Source organism: Malania oleifera, chromosome 3 (assembly GCF_029873635.1).
Source record: "Malania oleifera isolate guangnan ecotype guangnan chromosome 3, ASM2987363v1, whole genome shotgun sequence".
NCBI classification, from domain to species: domain Eukaryota; kingdom Viridiplantae; phylum Streptophyta; class Magnoliopsida; order Santalales; family Ximeniaceae; genus Malania; species Malania oleifera.
In genome coordinates, this window is record NC_080419.1 from 21,019,253 (window position 1) to 21,038,220 (window position 18,968).

The following is an 18,968-nucleotide window of genomic DNA, read 5'->3' on the forward strand; positions in this document are numbered from 1 at the left end:
CCACATTAGGTTGTATACAAATCAAATCTCAATCGAGCCGATGCCTAAGAAGTTAAATTGGTATCCCATTGCCAAGTAAGATTCACATAGGATAGAGAAAAAGATAAAGCTCCGAGTCCTAACATGTACGGTTTCTTTATGGATAGCAGATTGCTAAATGTCCAAGTATCATTATGATTTTTCTTCTAAGTAAGTTGATAAAGATGATTCTATTAGGTGTTATTTGATTCACAGGATCTTTCAGGTTACTTAACGATGTGATGCCCATGACATCTTATTCTAAGGTTCTTTTTTCACTTATGGTGACAGCAGCACTGCCCAAGGAATAAAATTTCCACAGAACATAGAAGTCAAATTGTTGCCCACTTAATATCTTACATTTTTATCCGCATCATAATTTTAGGATTACATGGTCCCCACTATTTTGGCCGACTTATGGAAATATGAAAATATGTAGTCGATGCACACTCTCATTGACCCATCTTCCTTCCTCATAAACAATACTAGCGCTCCCTAGGGTGACACGCTGGGTCCGATAAACCCCTTATCTAACAGTTTCTGCAACTATTCTTTCATTTTTTTTCAACTCTTTTGGTGCCAGTCTGTACGGTACCTTTGAAATCGGTGTTGTCCCCAGAACTAGATCAATAGCAAAGTCTACCTCACGATCAGGAGGTAGTCTTGGAAAACCTTTGAGAAATACATCAGGAAAATCCCTCACTACTAAGATATCCTCAACCCTCAACTCCCCTTCTAATACTTCCTTCACATAATCCAAATATCCTTGGCAACCCTCTAGCAACAACCCCCTTGCCTGAATGGTGGATAATAACTGTGGTGAGGTGCACACCCATGACCTCACAAATTTATACTCCTATCCTCTTAGAGGTCTGAACACTACCTCTTTTTGATAACAGTCTATACTGGCATAGCTAGCTATTAGCCAGTCCATACTCAATATTATATCGAATCCTTGCATGTCTAACACTACAAGATCGGCTAGTAATATTCTTTCTTGAATGCCCACTGGATAGTTTTTAAGTACCTTTCCACATCTCACTACTAATCTAGTTGGCTTGGCTACTGACAAATCAGTATCTAACAACTGTGTCTCAACTCCAGTCATCTTAACATATCCCAACGACACAAACGAATGGGTGGCACTTGAGTCAAATAAAACAACAACTTTATATGATAAAGCAATAATCATACTTGTCACGACGTCGCCTACAGCCTCAGCATCTCCTAGCTTTAATGTATAGACCCTTGCCGAAGTTGTGTTCCTCTGCTGGCCGCCACACCTGGGTGCCTAAATATTCCCTCCAAATAGTCTGGGAGTAGGAGTAGTACTATACTGCATATGGCAGTCCTGTGCTACATGACCCAGTCCATCACATCAGTGGCAGGCATTCCTCCCTGCTCGGAATTCTCCCTGGTCTCTTTCCACATGTATGATGAACTGGAAATGCCTGCTTACCCTGAATCTCCTGTCTCCCAGTCCCCTCCCTCTGGACTCTGCCATATCTGTCTCCCTTCCAAGGGCCTTAGCTGGACCTTGCCTAGAATCCCGGAGGCGCGGGCCTCTTCCTCTAACTCGGCATCTCCACATCTCTCTAACTGCTCTCCTTTGCCATTGTGACCCTATCCACTAATTCAGAGAAATCCTACACCTTTAAGACTGCTACTTATCTATGGATGCCATGTCTCAAACCCCTCTCAAACATTCTCGCCTTCTTAACCTCATCTGGAACGATATAGGGAGTAAAGTGTGACAGCTCAATCTCCTGCATCCAGTTTTTAGCAACTGTAGGATCAGCTCCTCCTGAAAACGCCGGAGGATTCATTTTAGCAAACTTCTCTATAGTGCAGCCCCGGTCTGCTGCTGATCCTCCCTGCTTTCTAGAGCTCCGTACAATCTTAGTCATAACCTGTTGAGCCACACTACGCAGAACCGCATCTAAATAACCACCACCCGCACCAGAGATAGTGACTAAAGATTTAATAGTCCTGAATATATCAAAGTAAATTATTTATCATCACATAAATGGATGAAAAATGATTCATGTAACTAATCTCACCTAGTGTAACTTAAGACTCAATAAGTGTTGTAATAATAGTAAGTTATGTCTTCTTTGTTATTAATTCTGTGTATATTTAGTTGTTCAAAATAATTTTTATTTTATTTTTTAACAGTTTTTAATTAGAAAATTGCTCCTTTAGTTTGTCTTTTAAGTAATAATGATCCACTGAAAAGAAGTCAATCAAAGCCAGCGCAGTAAAGATAACAATGAGTTTGGATTTGGCACTAGTAGGGCTACAAACAAGTCAAACAGGTTGTGAACTACTTATTATTCGTCTAAAAAATGATTCGTTTGAATTCGTTTATTAAATTAAGTTGAACCAATCTATTCGGGACACAAGCAAAAAGAAGAAAGCAGATTTAGGCTCTCCACTGTAATGATTGAGAAAGAAGCTTCAGACTAACATCCCCCAATGTAAGTCCTGCCTCTACCACCAACCCTTCCTCACAAAGACTTTATCAAGAAAACCCCAATTTATTCCGTCATAAGCCTTTCCAAAATCTACTTTAAACACAAACCCCTTTCACTCCCATCCCACCAACAGTCGTCAACAGCCTCATTTGCTAAAATAGCATCCACAATCAACCCATTCCCTGCAAAAGCACTTTGGAGCTTAGAAACAGTATCTACTTTCACAAAACCCAACTTATAAATGCTAGAACTTTATCAATGATCTTATAAAACTAGCAATCAAATTGATACTCTTCGTACATTCTTCTTAGTCACCAAAATGAAAGAGAATTGATACTCTTGCCCAAACATTCATTAAAATGTAACAACTCATCAAAAATCTTCGTTAAATCCTCCTTAAACCACTTTCGAACAATCTTGAAAAAAGCAATGGTAAAATCATTCGACACTCGTCTCCTGACCCTCTCCATTCTAAACACAGCTGCTTGGACCTCATTTTCTTCAAAATAGTCATTCCATCCACTTCACATGCTCTCAAGAAATAAAGATTCCACTCTAAGCCCTCACACATAGGCCTACAAAAGATCCTCCTTATAAACAGACATGAGAAAAAAAAATGGCAATCTCCTCAATGGTGAAAGTGTTATGGTGGTGACAGGCAGTTGTAGAATAAAATTGAAAAATAAACATTACAATAAAATTTGAAAAACTTCCAAAAATAAAAGCAAAGAAATTCCTTACTTTATAAAGTAAGAAAGTATCTAACTATTTCTGGAAGTACACGGGATGCTATGTTATTTACAAAAAATCTCAAGGTATGACTGGATTCTTCTCAGATTTCAAATCACACATAGTTAGTTATACTTATGGCAAAACTTAGGAGCGTCTGTACCCAATGAGTTTCAAACAAAACAATGATTAGTAGAAGGATAAAAAAAGGACAAAACTTTCGTGCATCTCCCAAAGATAGGCATCTCAAATGCCATACCACGCAATAGACTACAGGAACAATGAAACCAGCCTAGATCCTCACACCTTGCTTTTGCCACCTGTGATCCTGATGCTAGATTGATTCATAGCCAATCCTAGGATTAATCTTCCTCCAAATCTTCACTTTCTTCACCATCCTCACCTTCTTCACTGTCCTCCCCTTCACTGTCTTGTTTATTATCCTCTTCCTTATCCTGCTTATTCTTTTCACCTTGATTTCCTGAAAGGAATAACAAGCAACATAATATAAGTTGTAAAATTTTTTTAGGCAACAATTGTCTCTCACCCACAAGTACATGTATATTTATTAAAATTAAATTTAAAAAAGAAATAAAAAAAACAACAACAACAACAACAAAATTGAGGTAAATATGCCATCTCTTTCTCTCTCCCTCTCATGAGTTGAACCTAACCTTTATTTCGGCAAGGGAGCAGGGAGACAACCCATTTGACCATCCCATGTTTTTCTACGAAGAATTTTGCAGCAAGTTCTTCTTTCGGCAAATCCAAAAACGTCGGGAAAAAAAAAAATGCAACATAGATCCCAAAGTTTATTTATTTATTTATTTGCGGTGTAATCGTGCTATGATTTCATATCTATGACACATGCCAAATGGTCAATTGAGCATACATGGAAGGATGCAGGGTTTATGTCGAAGGTGCTTTGGAGGAACTATATTAAAACATGGATTTGATAATGGAATATCATGGGATAAACTGTGAATGACATTATCATGTTGTGGTGGATCCAAATAGTTTTAAGGCCGCATTCTTGGGCCAATAATTTATGAACCTTTGACCCACAGTCACACATGCATAAGCAAGTATGCGACAAAGAGATTTTACTTTGTGGGAAGAAGAAGTTAGCGGCCTACCGCCCACAATGTCCTTCTAAGCACTAAGAGAACGCCTCGAGAGGAGCGCTCAAGGGTGAGCTCTTGACATCTTCGAGTGGTATCCTCAGCATATGTTTGGGGGAGGGAGCCCCATAGACAACCTATTGGAGAATGAGGTCGTGCATCACTCTCAAACTAGAGGTTAGAATGTGCACCTGTGTCGGCCATTGATGGTGCCTCGTACGAATTACACTACCAAAGGACATTGATCCTTTGCAGGTCTATCTTAAGTAATGCATGGTGTCATTTCTGTAGCTCCCGTTTCTGGGTGGTAAGTGACAATTGATAGGCACTCTTGCACAAGGATCATGGTGCTGAGGATGAGAATTACTCTCATCACACGTGGAATGTGAGTTCCTCAACAACCTCAAGTGAGACAAGTGATGTCATGCTGTGAACCTTGATCAGTAGATTGGACACAGGAGGGTTCCCATGGATGAGCAAGGATGAACAAAACTTGGGTGTAGTCTTGCCCCGCACAAGCGTGTCTCAGTCACATACTGAGCATATTAAGACAAGGGTGATTCCTTGTGGACTTAGGATTCTGTTACCTTGTGACAACTAATACTAAAGGGGGTCTTTCCTTTGAGAATAGAATTACAAGATTGTTACAGTGGGCATCATCTCTCTTGTGGGAATTCAATGTGACATTAAGTAGGAGAAGGATCAAACAACTATTTGGTGATTATTGGTCACTCCTTTCTTGTCGCATGGCTCATTGTGTAGATTAGTTAAGGTTGGTCTTCGATATACTTTCTTGTGAAAATCAAGATGCTTGATTGTGCCCTATACCATAAGCAGGAAAAGGGGTTTATTTGTGGGAACTTAAATAAGAATACTTTGTGTCCTTGAGTCAAATATTGAGGTCACACTACACAATTTCTTTGATTTTTATTGCACTTGAGTTCAAACAGCGATCTGCTAAGACTTTGTGGTGTGCTCATTCTATAATCAAAGGTGATATTCTTGGATCTATGGAAATAGATGACTGTGGGAGTTTTTCCGAAGGTGCCTTTCAATAAACTTAGATAGTCCAAACTCCATAGAGAGAAGGGGAATTCTTGGATATATAGAAGGAAAGAGTGGTGAACACACTTTTGCATCTAATCACCGACCCATATGAGTGCGCTACTTTGATCACAAAGATGATGGATGTTGTGAAAAACAAATTGCATGGCGGAATATATGATCACACAAACGCAGCACTCAATGGTAAACTATACAAAAACAATCCACAGCAATTATATGAAAGCAATAACAACAAATACACAAGGAATTACGTGGTTCAGCAATGCCTACATCCACGGGAGTAAACGGCAACAATTTCACTATCTTCTTTGTCCAAAGGACATGAACAAGACATCAACCATTACAAATACATATGTATATACCAAACCCCAACCAACTTAACATCCCTCAATTCAAAATTTGAAATCTACGCTGAGTTTCCCGAGCCAAATTGTTGACGGTTTCAGGCAAAGTAAAATCTCTTAGACACTACTCCAAAGCGTCGACGGTTAAAGGGCTACCGTCGACGATTTCCCCTGCTGCTACTTGATTTCCTTTTTGTTTTCCCTTTGTGCATTCTTTCCACTTAGTATGTGAGCCACATGTCACAACAATCTCCACCTTGGAGAACATACGCTCCTTAGGAGAAACTGAAAACATAAACCTATTGCTCCACCTTGACCTTGGGACCATCTCCCTTCTAGCAAATGGAGACAAAAACCAAATCCAAGCCAAGCTTGAACTTCCTTGTGGTAGCTTCGGCTTCTGCCATGAACCCCGATTCAGTTGTAGATGTTATATCTGGAGACTATACCTTGGACTTCCAATAAGTAGGTCTTCCCACAACAATAAACATAAACCCTGTTGTAAACCTTCTGTCATTAAAGCCCCTTGCATAGTCTGCAACAACAAATCTCACAACTGACGGACCACTATGTTGCCTACCAAAACACCCCATTGCACCAGCATAGGGGACCTTTGACATATCCCAAACATTACCGTCTGTCCTTGGGTACTAAGCGGTAAACAATTTTCATTGATTCTCCACAAAACCACCCTGAGACAACAAACAAAATCTCCCAGGTTCTGCCCACAAAGCTACCCTGAGATAACACCAATCTCCATGCAACTGTCTTTGCAAATCTTCAAACCAAGACTCTTTTTGGTCGTACCCAAAACCTTCATGTCAAAATTTTTCAACTGAGTTCCTAACTAATTAACCTCAGTCAAAGTCTTCCCAACAAATAACTTGTCATCCACAAACAACAAAAACATCACCCGCTTGCATCCTATCACCTGCTTCCTACAAGTTCCACCAACTCCCACATTTGATTATTATGCAATAACTTCATCTCCTCTACCATAACACTTATCCATCTATTTTTTCCTTCGCTGTGCACTGCAACTTGAAAAATAGTAGGAACCTTCCTGCTGCTAGTAATGAATGCATAAAATACTAGAACATCAAATGTATACCTAAGTGGTACCCGTTGTTTTCTTCCTAGTTTCCTAAGTTAAAACTCCCCGCAATATCAACCATGTCATCTCTGCCCTAAGTCTGTAACTCCACCTGCATCACATGTTCATTGCTGCTGTAGTTTTCTAGCATCTGTTTCTCTTCCTTTACCTAAGTACGCTGCACCATGGCTTTTACACTAAAAACCATGTCTCCAATGATCACCACCTTGTTTTTAATTGGATCACCCAGCTTGAACCCACCTTTCCTATACTCCAAAAAGATGTACTATCCGAACATTACATCAAGCCTAGATCTCGCCTCACTAGAAACGTGCACCTATGGATATCCACTCAAATCAGAGTAGTCTACTGTAAAATCTGCCAACAATTCTCCTGCAACTCTCCCATCTGGTGATACCTTTGGTGATTGGTTAAACGAGAAACGCGTCATACTCACTGACTTCACCACCTGCAAGTCTTGCATACAACCTGTCATGCTCACAAAACTCCTTGAACAAAACCAGCGTGCTCAATATTAATGTCTGACCTGAGGATCTCTCTCCCGATCTGGTTTTCCACCTCAGCCACAAGTTAAACCTGGCAAACACCTCTGACTTGTGTCGCATGAGATACACCAAGACCCTTCGTGATAAACCCACGAAATACATGTGTAACCCCTGATGCTACCATCACCAGTCCCCAAATATCTGAATACATATAGTCACCCATATACCTTAACCGCATATGTCACAGAACATCTGACTCATATTCTACAGCTGCAACTCCACCTACAACTATGATACCCTATAGTGCATAGATATTTCCCGCTACCTTTTGTCATTTCATCACCATCAAGACGCCTTCACACACTTTCATTATCCCACTTTCAGACTTGTAACTACATCCGTTACAATCTAAAGTGCCTAATAAAATCACATTCTTCTGAACACCACCATGCATCTTTATTCTGATATTTTCTATCCCAATTATTTTGCATACAGCATCATTTCCAATTAGAACATAACCAGAACTGACTGACCTGCAGGTGCTAAACCAATTTTTATTTGGTGTCATGTGATAAGAGCATCCGGAATCTAGGATCCAAGAATCCGTAAGGCATTCTGAACCCAATGAAACAAATAGCACATCACTGTCACTACTCTTCAAGTGTCCTTCCACTACATTTGCAGATTTTGACAAATCCTCTTGATTTTCAGCATTCCCTTTCTTCCACTCCAGACATTCCGATTGTATGTGCCCAATTTTCCCGCATCTTAAACACCCCCTGTCCTTGCCGGACTGCAACCGAGATCCACTTCGGGACTTACGTCTCCCACATTCCTGTCTACTCTTCACTATAAGCCCTTCACCATGTGAAATTTCATCGCTGGCCTTTTTTTTTTTTTTTTTAATGAAAATCGAGCAATGTGCTTGTTACCTTTTCCAAATTCAAGCTTTCTTTGCCCTATGTTAGAGTAATAACCAAATTCTCGTACGTGTGAGACACTAGCATCAACATCTTGTCTTCCTCCTCAAACTTCACATCAACCCGTTGTTGGTTCAAACATGAACCCTCCACCATCTTAAGCCAATACAATCTCTGCTTAAGAAACAATTTGTTCAATAAAGACTTAGACATATACCGGCTTTCTAGTTTTCGCCAAACTGCTACCAACGAATCCTCATCCATGACGTGATATAACACATCATCAGTCAAACAAAGTCATATGGTTGACACTACCTTTACCTCCCATTCATTCCAACTTGCTTCATCCATGCTTTCCACTTGAACTTCCTACAAGGCCTTCACCATACCTTACTGCACTAACAGATCCTTCACCCTTCTCCGCCATAAACTGAAGTTTCCAGTTCCATCAAACTTGACAACATCAAATTTTGCAAACGAAGTTCCAGAGGCCATTACAACAATACTCTGATACCAATTTGTTGTGAAAAACAAATTGCACAGTGGAATATATTATCTACAAATGCAGCACTCAATGGTAAACTATACAAAAACAATCCACAACAATTATACGAAAGCAATAATAACAAATACACAAGGAATTACGTGGTTCGGCAATGCCTACATCCATGAGGTCAAACAACAACAATTTCACTATCTTCTTTGTCCAAAAGACATGAACAATACATCAACCATTACAAATACATCACAATCAACATATATATTAAGTTTTCGAAGGTTTTCCCTCCAAACCCCAACCAACTTAACATCCCTTATTCAAAATTTAAAATCTGCACTAGGTTTCCCATGCCAAACCGTCGACGATTTTAGGCAGAAAGTAAAATCTCTCAGATTCAGAGGTTTTCCCTCCAAACCCCAACCAGCTTAATGTCCCTTATTCAAAATTTGAAATCTGCGCTGGGTTTCCCAAACCAAACCGTCGACGGTTTCAGGTAGAGAGTAAAATCTCTCAGAGACTGCTCCAAACCGTTGACGGCTAAAGAGCTACCGTCAACGATTTCCCCTTATGCCACTTGATTTCCTTCATGTTTTCCCGCTACTTGATTTCCTTCATGTTTTCCCTTTGTGCATGTTTTCCACGCAGTATGTGAGCCACATATCACAACAATGGAAACGTAGTTAAGTGTGGACTCGAGGGGAATTGTTAATGTTGCTCCAAGGACTTCATTGGAACCCTAAAAGGTCCTTTTGATAGGAGTTCTAGGGAAACACGGGTAAAGGTTGCATTTGTGGAATCAACTAGGACTTCGTTGGAACCCTAAGAGGTCCTTTGGATAGGAGTCCTGGGGAAACATGGGTAAAGGTTGCATTTGCGGAATCAACAATAGAGCAATTGTGCGTTGTTGGCCTGCAAGCCTTATGCTTTCCCTCGTCAGAGGACATCAAGTTGTGATTGCCAACAGGTATTGGAGCCACGTTGCCAGGGGCACATGTGACGTGTCATGTTGGCCAAAATGCCTGTTATGGAAGATAGAGGGTGAATCATTTAGAGTGTTGGGAACACCTGAGTTTGAAAATGGGAAAGCCATGGTCAATGGAATAAGAAAGCCAGCCACAACAGATTATGGCTGGGACTAGATTGTAAAAAGGCCATTAAGGTTCAAACCATTAGTTCCTACTTGAATTTGAGGCTTGAATGTCAAAGATAACAAAGAACAAAAATGGCATCGAGTGCTAGTACTTGAGGTAGGAACTAGATTATTGAGCTTAAGGATTCAAAGATGGAATTTGAGCAAATATCTGGTGAATCAAATTATTTTGGGTACGCTTTGGGAAATTTGGGAATGTAGAAAACCATTTACGTTTTGGGAAGACAATGGGATTCAAACTAGAACTTATTCAAAGCCTAGAGAATAGGTGGCAACCTCCAAGGGATGGTATTCAACAAGAGTCTTAGAAGCAAATTGAGAAGAGAATCACAACCAAAATTCCATTTGTGAAAGAAATTTCTTTGGACGAAATTGGAGTGGAACAAGATTGATTTCAAGACTTGCAGTTGACTTTGGGAGGAGTTTACCTCAGTGAATCAATGGATAGACCTTCTTCTCAATTGTGAGGGAAATTTGAAGTTTTAGGAGACAATGATGAAAAATGGATCCCTATCAAGGCATGGTAGGGTCTGAGATGTTCAATCTTTGGAACTTGTTGTATTAAGGATGGTTGATGGCTAATGGGCTTGAGAAATGTTCTTGAGCCTGATGGTTCTCAAAGGAAACTAAATATCAGTTCAGTATAAGTTTGGAAGCAAACTTTGTGCTCAAGAAAACGCTCCAAAAGGGTTTTCATATGAGAATTGAGATTAGATCCTTTGAAAATAGAGATAAGACAACATGTTGTGAAGAGATTGATTGGGAGTGCTTGGCTGTTCCAAGAGTTTCTACTTGGGGGTTATGGAAATCTTGACACTAGAAAGATGTGTGTTTTAATCAACGATGACATTGATAAGATGGACTGGTTGAAGCAAGGTTTTAAATAGCAGGTGCAACCGTTACGTAACGGTTTCTTTGGGTGCCCAATACCACTACACACAGCTAAATTAGTGGGAAGAAAAATCAAAGCTATAACAGCCACTACAACTGTTACATAATTGCCACAGGATGGTTACAGCCAAAAAACTATTTTTCTTCTTATTTTTATCTCCCCCGCCACCCCCCCCCCCCAAAAAAATAAAAAAAAAATATTAATCTCAATAAGCTATGTTGGGTGGGGGGAGTATAAGGAGAATGACAATGATACAAAAATTATTTTTTTATATTCACAAGAGATGCATTAATTAATAATTTGGTATGAACAATATTTTGTTAAAAAAAATATAAATTTCTATATTATTAGTAATTTGATTTTTTTTTATATATATTTTTTAACTTCAACATGATTTTCTATCTTTTTTCTTGTTCAGTTAGCGCATTATTTATTTGATGATAAATTTTTATGATTATATATTATGGTGTCAGCTTAGGTTACAGGTCTAAATTTATTAGACTTTTATTACAGTTAAGGTCCAATACACATCATTGGCCCACAACCTAATTGCTTAACTTTTATGTAGAGTGGTATTCTATCATGGTATCAGAGCTAGCTACCAAGCGGTCCTAGCTTCTAGTCTTGTTGCCTGCATTTATTATGTATTTGTTATCAATTATCTTATTCCCTATAACAGGTGTCGTTTATTATTTTTTCATCTCTCCACCTATTGTTGGGCAACAATTGCAGGGGGGTGTTAAGGCTTCATATATATTGTTGGCCCACAATCTAATAGCTTAAGCTTTTAATGGTATTCTAACAATTACTTTAATAAATAAAATTGTAGAATTTGTTTATTTACTATATTATTTGTATGTCTTTTTTGCCTAATAGATTAGTGAAATGCATAACGAATTTTGTTTTGTTAATTAATTTATCAAGCATGTGACTAATGAAAGAGTGAAAAAGTGTATATATATATATATATATACACACACACACACACATATATATATATAACTTTTTTGTTAGTAGCAGTTTAGAACAAATGTAAAACCAATTCTGTTTATTAAACAATGTTAATAAGTTGAACTAAAGGACGCAAAATACACAAACTCTTTTTAAGAAGAGTTAAGAGCTTAAAACATGCAAATTTACCATATACATATGGTTGTGTGTGCTTGAAAAGTATTCACAGCCATTACACCAGCTTCCTGTTATGTAACATCCACTACTCTAGCTTCACGCTACACGCATTACCATGACATTGCACTACCCACTACCGCTATTTAACACCTTGGGTAGAAGACGTCACAATGCTACGCTCTTGATTTATTTTTCATACTAATAACAAAATGGCGAGTTGCACAGCCTTGGAAAGATATAGTGTTCAAGCTAGAGGCGTTCTAAGAGGAACTACAATAAAACATAAATTTGATTATGGAACGTCATGGGAAAAATTTTGAATATCTCTATAATGTCGTAGTAGATCTAGACAATTTTCAGGTGGTATTCTCGAGCCAATGATGTATGACCCTTTGACCCAAGGTTGATTAATCATGCATAAGCGAGAATGTGAGGGAAAGGCTTTGCTCTAGGGGAACAGGCAGCTACCACCCTGGTGCTCTTTTAGGCACTAACTAAGCACCCTAATGTAACTCAAGGAGCTCTTAAGGTTCTCAAGTATCCTATACTTTCGATTGGGACTGGGGGGCCCATGGATTATACATGGAGAAAGAAGTTGCAAACTCTTGAACCAAAGGTTGGGACATGCACACGTGTTCGCCCTTGTGCATACTCTTGGAAGGTGTCATCTCAAAGTCGATTGGACTACCAAGGGAGTTGATCCTTTGTGGGTACATCTCAAGTAATGTATAATGTCACTCCCTTACCTGCAGCTTGTGGACGGCAAGTGGCAAGTGCTTTTACACAAGGATAGTGTTGTGGAGGAGGATAGGATTTACCGTTCGTGCTTGCGAGATGTGAGTTCAACACTCTTACCATTCGAGTCATGTTTCTCAACGACAACCTAGCTAGGAAAAGTGTGGTCATACCGTGAGACTTGACAATTGGACAAGAGGAGTTTTCCGTTAATGAGAATGAGTACAACATAAGACTTGGTGTAGTCTTGTTGTCGCATGAACATGACTTTTCACATCCTCAGTAAATTAAGGCAAGAGTTATTCCTTGTGGCCTTGGTATTCTGCCACCCTATGACACTAGGCAAGGCATTAAAGATTTTTTCAACCAAAAATCATGTTTCTAATAGCGCGTAATGATTAGCACACAACCAGTATGTCTAGAAAGTAAGCTAAACTTATTGGTGCCCCAGGTATATGGAAATAAAAATTTCTACTAGTTTATGAATTACGGCTCTAGTGATCAGGTGTGCCACAAGCAGAAACATGGACGCAAGTGACTACTATAAAACCACACAACATTGCAATTAGAATGGATGGTGGTGGAGAAAGAATTGAATCTCCATTATGACTCAAGTATGAAACAAGAAACTGTATACTACATTTGCATACGAAACTTGATAGTTTTGTTTGCGAATGGCATTTAAGCTACATTAGGGAGTATGAAATTGACTCATGAAATTGTGTGAAGTTGGATAAGAAGCAACAGAAAAATGCTTTGAGTTTTGTCAAATACATAATTCCATACCCAAGGCTTGAGCTTCATACTCCCCAACTCATCAAGAATATAATTAAAGTCCAAATATTTCCAAGAATCATAGGACAGATTGATGACAGAACTGAGAAAATCAGCTCATGGAACATAACAAGTTCAATACAATGACATAACAAAAGGCAGCATGAGGATTATGTAACACTAAACAGACATCTTTTTCACCATTAAAAAAATTTATTGTAAAATATTGAGTGCATTAAATAAACCTACCGCTTTCGCTGAAGATGACTCCACCAGAGCACAATCCTTCCTCGATTTTAATTAATTGTAGAGTCATTCTAGGACCCATCTCTTGCAGCTTGACAGCACTTTTTGCGGAAGCTCGGTTAACTCTACCAAGATCACTTGCTAGAGTAACAGTTGCTGCTTCATCATCTGCTTCACTTTCTGATCCATAACCAGCCCTTCAAAGGTAAAAGTTAAAAAATAAAAAAATAAAAGGAAGAAATATAAAAAAAAGGAAAATTCACAAGTTTCATTAATCCATTGTCAGAAGTTGACACAAAAATGTAAATCTGTTCTATTTTATTTTTACAACTATGAGATGATTCTCTTGTTTGACTAAAGCTTCTTTAATGTGGAAAGCACATTGAGCATTAATACTTTAGGGCAGTTCAGATAAACCCTTGAAACAACAAACAAAACAATTTAAAATGCACTGATGATCCACAATTATCATCACAAGAGTGAATTGTTTTCCAAAAACCAATATGTACTTAATATTAATTGCCCATCCTCAGTCCACTCGAGTATCTTGTTTTCATTCTTAGGTTCACTAGTACTTGAAATCTTATGTCCAAATTGTAGCATGGCACTGATGACAACTAAATAAAGAACCCCAATATAAGGAGAAACAGCAGTTTGCAACAAGGAAAAATTGGCTTGGATGTATAAAGATTCAACAGGTTTTACTATAACCAAGAATTTTGTGACTATACTTAGGAAGTGCATATGCACACATATCCAAATATTACCTACACTTCTTTACACATTATGTTGCTAAAAATTAACCAAGAATGAATACCAAAATATCACAGGAGGGAAATACTTAATTAATCAGAAAATGCAAGCTATACTGTTAGTATAACATATATAGTTTTTCTGGACTGTACCCTGAATTTAGTTCCATTATGAATGCATTCTTTAAAAGAAAAAAAAATAAAACATCTTACTTTGTAACAAAGTCGCTGACATCTTGAAGATTCCTTAAATCAGGGACCTGATGGTTCTGCACAAATTTCCTAATTCTACGGGATACACCAATAGGCTGTAATCTGATGGAATAATGCCGAAAATCAATAACCTTTGTCTCTTTATTGTAATTAAGTAGAACAATTCTCTGGCATGATGATAAGTTAACCTGCACAATTTGCATAGAAACTATATTAAAATAGTTTTCTTTAAGGGCTGTATTCAATTGACATTGTTATGACACTCACAGTGTTAATATCAATGGCAGGAAAAATGTTCTGAAACATAATAGTAGTAAGCTTTAGATGCTGTTCACCAGTCCCAAAACCAGAAAGGACAATCTGCTCAAAATCAATGAAAACACAAAACAAAACATAAAATTTCCTGACATTTGTCACAGGACACTGAAATGCAGGCATAAAAAAAATAATTTTTTAACAAAATAAAGTAGGAGAATAGAAGCACACAAGCATGTCAGCTGGCACATTACCAGGGGTGGATTTTTGAAGAGATCTTTAGGGCATCTTGGATGCAATTGGGATTGAGCAATGTCAACTGCCAATGAGTACTCATGTATCTTAAAAGTGAGAGTAGGGCCTTGTGGAGTCCTTGCAACCCTCAGGTAGGGTGCAGAACTGGTTTTTGACAGTATGAGAAAATGTGTCACACCCATAGGCCCTGCAACATTCAAGAAGTCCTTGAGAGTATTTCGTTTCTTCTCCTGCAATCGTAAAGAAAAGGTTATAAGTGCTAAACCAGCTGATTAGGAAATTGTGATGCAATTACAAGAAGAATTAGGTCCATGTCTGTATACAAATCAAATTGAAATTTGAGAAGCCTAGTTGCAATAGTATATAATCTGAAATAGCCAAGACCAATTATTACTAAAAAAAAATGAACCAATACTATATGTTAACAAATTTCTGGCAGGTTGCTCTATTGAACATGGGGAGTACAACTGTCATTGCTATGTAAGAAAACAAGAAATTAAAGACTGCAGTTTGTGTCAGCTCAACCAAGATCAAAAGCATAATCTAATCTAAATAAACCTATTTTTGTGGTAGATCATTGGAATATAATCCAATTTACTGTGGAAATTTGGTTTTTGAAATTCAAGGTGTGCTTGCTTGACATTAAAAATATAACATTTAACAAAATTTTAAACGACCAATGACCAAACCTCCATTCACTTTCCATCTCTAATAAACCATGTCATGTTTAGCATATAATTATACATATATAAATCACATAACTGAAAGTTAACAGTTGATATTTGACACTGATAGTTCTTAGAAGACTTTTCTGGAACCTATACTAATAAATAACAAAACATAATCAAACAACTTCACATTTACCTTCTCAAATGAAAATTTTCTATACTTTACCCATTAAGCATATTTGCAATTCCTCTAGGGGATTCAGCTACTAATTAGCTATTCACTTTTAATAATGTTAATCTGAAAATTCCCAACACATACGAAGCTCATGATGAAGTAGAAGAAAGAATTCTTCATCAATACTTCTCCTTTTCATTACTCCAAATTCATCTGCTGAAAAAATTACATTAAGAAAGAACCAGGAAAGTAAGACGACAAGACTTACCTTTAGCTTTAGAGCAGTAAATGGAAGCATCAACTTCCTCAAGTCCATTTCCAATTGCCTGAGAGGCCCAGGCAGTTTTGACCTTGAAAACACAAAATTTTTTGGTATCTTATCTCCAGTGATATGATCAACATTTTGTTGTTTTTTTGTCACCGCTGGCTTTATAAATACCTTCTTCTTTCTCTGCATATAAATTACAATAATCATGCATCAATAGTCTGATTTTCATATGCAGTGACGCATAATAAAAATGCTGTTTGGTGGATGAGAATAGGTAAATCACAGAATCCAGACTCAAGTGATTCCCAAAGAATCAGTGGAATTTTTCAATATTGAAGAAGTAAACAAGAGCATCAGACACAAGTTCTTCCACCTAACTGTTTTCAGCAATTTTCCCAACAACCAACCAGAGGATAATTTGAGTATAACAGAAAGAAATCAATCCCTTACATTTCGGAATCGAGCCATTGATTCAAATATTGATCAAATTGTAGCTGCAGGGCCTCTTTACTTGTTCAGGTCAATACCCAAATGCCTGATTATCAATCAAAAGAAGACATAGATTTGCAGTAAGTGCATTATAACATTGAATTAATAAATAAAAAAGGAAAATTCAAAGAATAATAGGTAAATTTTTTTAATGAATGTAACTAGGATGCATAATAGAAACTATAATTTTAAACGGGAGCTCCAACGGTACCATGTTATGACAGTAACATGATAAAAACGTTACCAAAGAAGAAGGAAAGAAGATGAGAACAAAGAAAAGGCGGGATAGAAATAAAAATCGACTCGTGGACGTAAAATGTTGAAGTTCTCACAGACCTTAAAATTTCTCGTCCGGTGCTGTCATGCGCTACAGGTTTCCCACAGGTTTTAGGATTTTAACGAGGGTCTTCCAGTTTAGACTGGTGGGAAAGGAGGAAGAGGGCATACAGCAGGCTGGAAAGTAGTGAAAGTATAGCTCCAAGGTGGACCGGCGGCTAGAGATGGAACTATTGCTCCCAGATGCGGATTTCGGATGATATATATGCCCATATTTCTAGAAAAAAAAATTAAAATAAAAATCAATAACTTGAATAAACCATACCTATTAAACGAAATCTTTGAGAAAACTTTCAGGAATTCCAAAAATACGAGAGCGACCTCGACTGTTAGCAACGTTTGGGGAAGGGGGCGTTTCGTCCCAGTGAAGATTCCTTCGCCTTCATCTTACTCAACGGCCGAAAACCCTAGACGCCTCAACGTCTTCCCTCCTCCAAGGTCTCTTGTCAAGAACCCTAATTTTTCACTTCCTCTCGCCACTCTTGTTGCTGTCCGCGGGAGGGTACTGCTTCTGTTTGTTTTTTTCCTGCAATTTTTTTTTTTTTTTTTTTCTTTTGTGAGGCTTAATTTCTAATGAAACGACGTCATTTAGTCGTAGGAAAATATGCATTCATTGCAAGTTAATTTCTCATTACACGAATGTTAAATCAAAATTGAAATTAAATTATATTAGGTAGATAAATAATCACATGTAGCCTAATTATCATCACAGCATAAAAACTTATGCAATTTAATATAAAATAATAATATCAAAGATTACGAGATAGTTATAGAGTCGATCTTATCTTCTCTTATTTTGATGCTGCCTAGGAGGTTCGATGATTTCGTCCAATTGAAATTTCAAGTTATCTTAATATTACAAATTAATAACTATGTTACAAAATTAGTACATTTAACCACATAATAATTAATTATTATTAATATTAATATCACTATTGCTATGTATTTTGCTATAACTTTTTTGTATTATATATTTATTATTAACATTATATTTTGTGATATGGGGCGTAATTTTAGCAATGGAATAGTCACCGTTCTATTAAGAGGGAAAAAGCACAGGGTTTATATATATATAGAGAGGGAAAAAGCACAGGGTTTATATATATATATAGAGAGAGAGAGAGAGAGATCATATGATTTTTGACTTGATTTTTTACTCTAGTGTTGTATTGGTAGGATGAAATTAGTCATCATTTTTAATGAAACTTTTTTTTTTGTTATTCGTTAATGTTAATATAGTAGATAGTTTAGGTAAAAAAATATTTTTAATAACTTTATATATACAAACTGTTAGCTTTGGTGTATTCCCAAGAGGGGATGAATTAGGTATTTAAAATTTATCTCCTACGTTCAACTAATTTAACAACAGTATTACTTAACTTAGGGTCTGTCTATACAATTATAAACATAATCATGCACAACAGTAAAATACAAACATTCATGTGCTGGAATTTAAAATGTAGAAATTAAAAGCACGCACAAGAAATGTTATCGGAGTTCAGCCAAAGTGCCTACGTCCCTACCTTGGATCACAAGTATAAGGATTCCACTAATACTCACTTAATGGGTGGAGTGGCACTGGTTAGCATCAGGTCAATGAACGGGGCTGACCTTAACCTACAACCGCACCTCACCAGAATGGTGCACCTAACTTTCCTAATCGAGTTTAAGTCAATCTGAGACTATTCAACAGGGTTAGTCTCCCTCTTTAGGCCCACGCTTGGAATACAACAATCAATATAATTTGGCATACAAATAAATGCTTCTTAACTAAGCAAATTATGTACCACTACGCACAATATAATCAGTGCACCTCAAACAAATAGGAACTATAAACTCAGTGCAATACATGTGCAATAACAT

The 18,968-nt window shown here is 37.5% G+C and overlaps 1 protein-coding gene across 2 annotated transcripts; it reads right to left on the reverse strand.

The window, feature by feature from the left end:
• Positions 1-3,211: 3,211 nt before the first annotated feature.
• On the reverse strand, positions 3,212-17,655 carry LOC131152321 (peter Pan-like protein). 2 transcript variants are annotated; one of them, XM_058104149.1, is made up of 9 exons: positions 17,427-17,633; positions 17,106-17,322; positions 16,731-16,815; positions 16,281-16,463; positions 15,169-15,399; positions 14,927-15,019; positions 14,660-14,847; positions 13,698-13,891; positions 3,212-3,702 (listed from the first exon to the last, which is right to left on the reverse strand). In XM_058104149.1, the coding sequence occupies exons 3-9, from the start codon at positions 16,746-16,748 to the stop codon at positions 3,584-3,586; spliced, it is 1,026 nt and encodes a 341-aa protein (XP_057960132.1). In that variant the 5' UTR covers positions 16,749-16,815; positions 17,106-17,322; positions 17,427-17,633; the 3' UTR covers positions 3,212-3,583. The 2 variants fall into 2 exon arrangements, with proteins under 2 accessions (XP_057960132.1, XP_057960131.1); XM_058104148.1 differs by lacking the exon at positions 17,106-17,322 and having other exon boundaries at positions 17,371-17,655.
• Between the last annotated feature and the right edge of the window lie 1,313 nt (positions 17,656-18,968).

What these genes read in the sequence shown, in the direction of transcription:
- LOC131152321 (XM_058104148.1), bottom strand. An exon ending in TCTTCAAAAATCCACCCCTG is followed by an intron (nt 15,020 to 15,168) that starts GTAATGTGCCAG and finishes GATTTTGAGCAG; the next exon opens with ATTGTCCTTTCTGGTTTTGG. An exon ending in AGTCATCTTCAGCGAAAGCG is followed by an intron (nt 3,703 to 13,697) that starts GTAGGTTTATTT and finishes TATTCCTTTCAG; the next exon opens with GAAATCAAGGTGAAAAGAAT.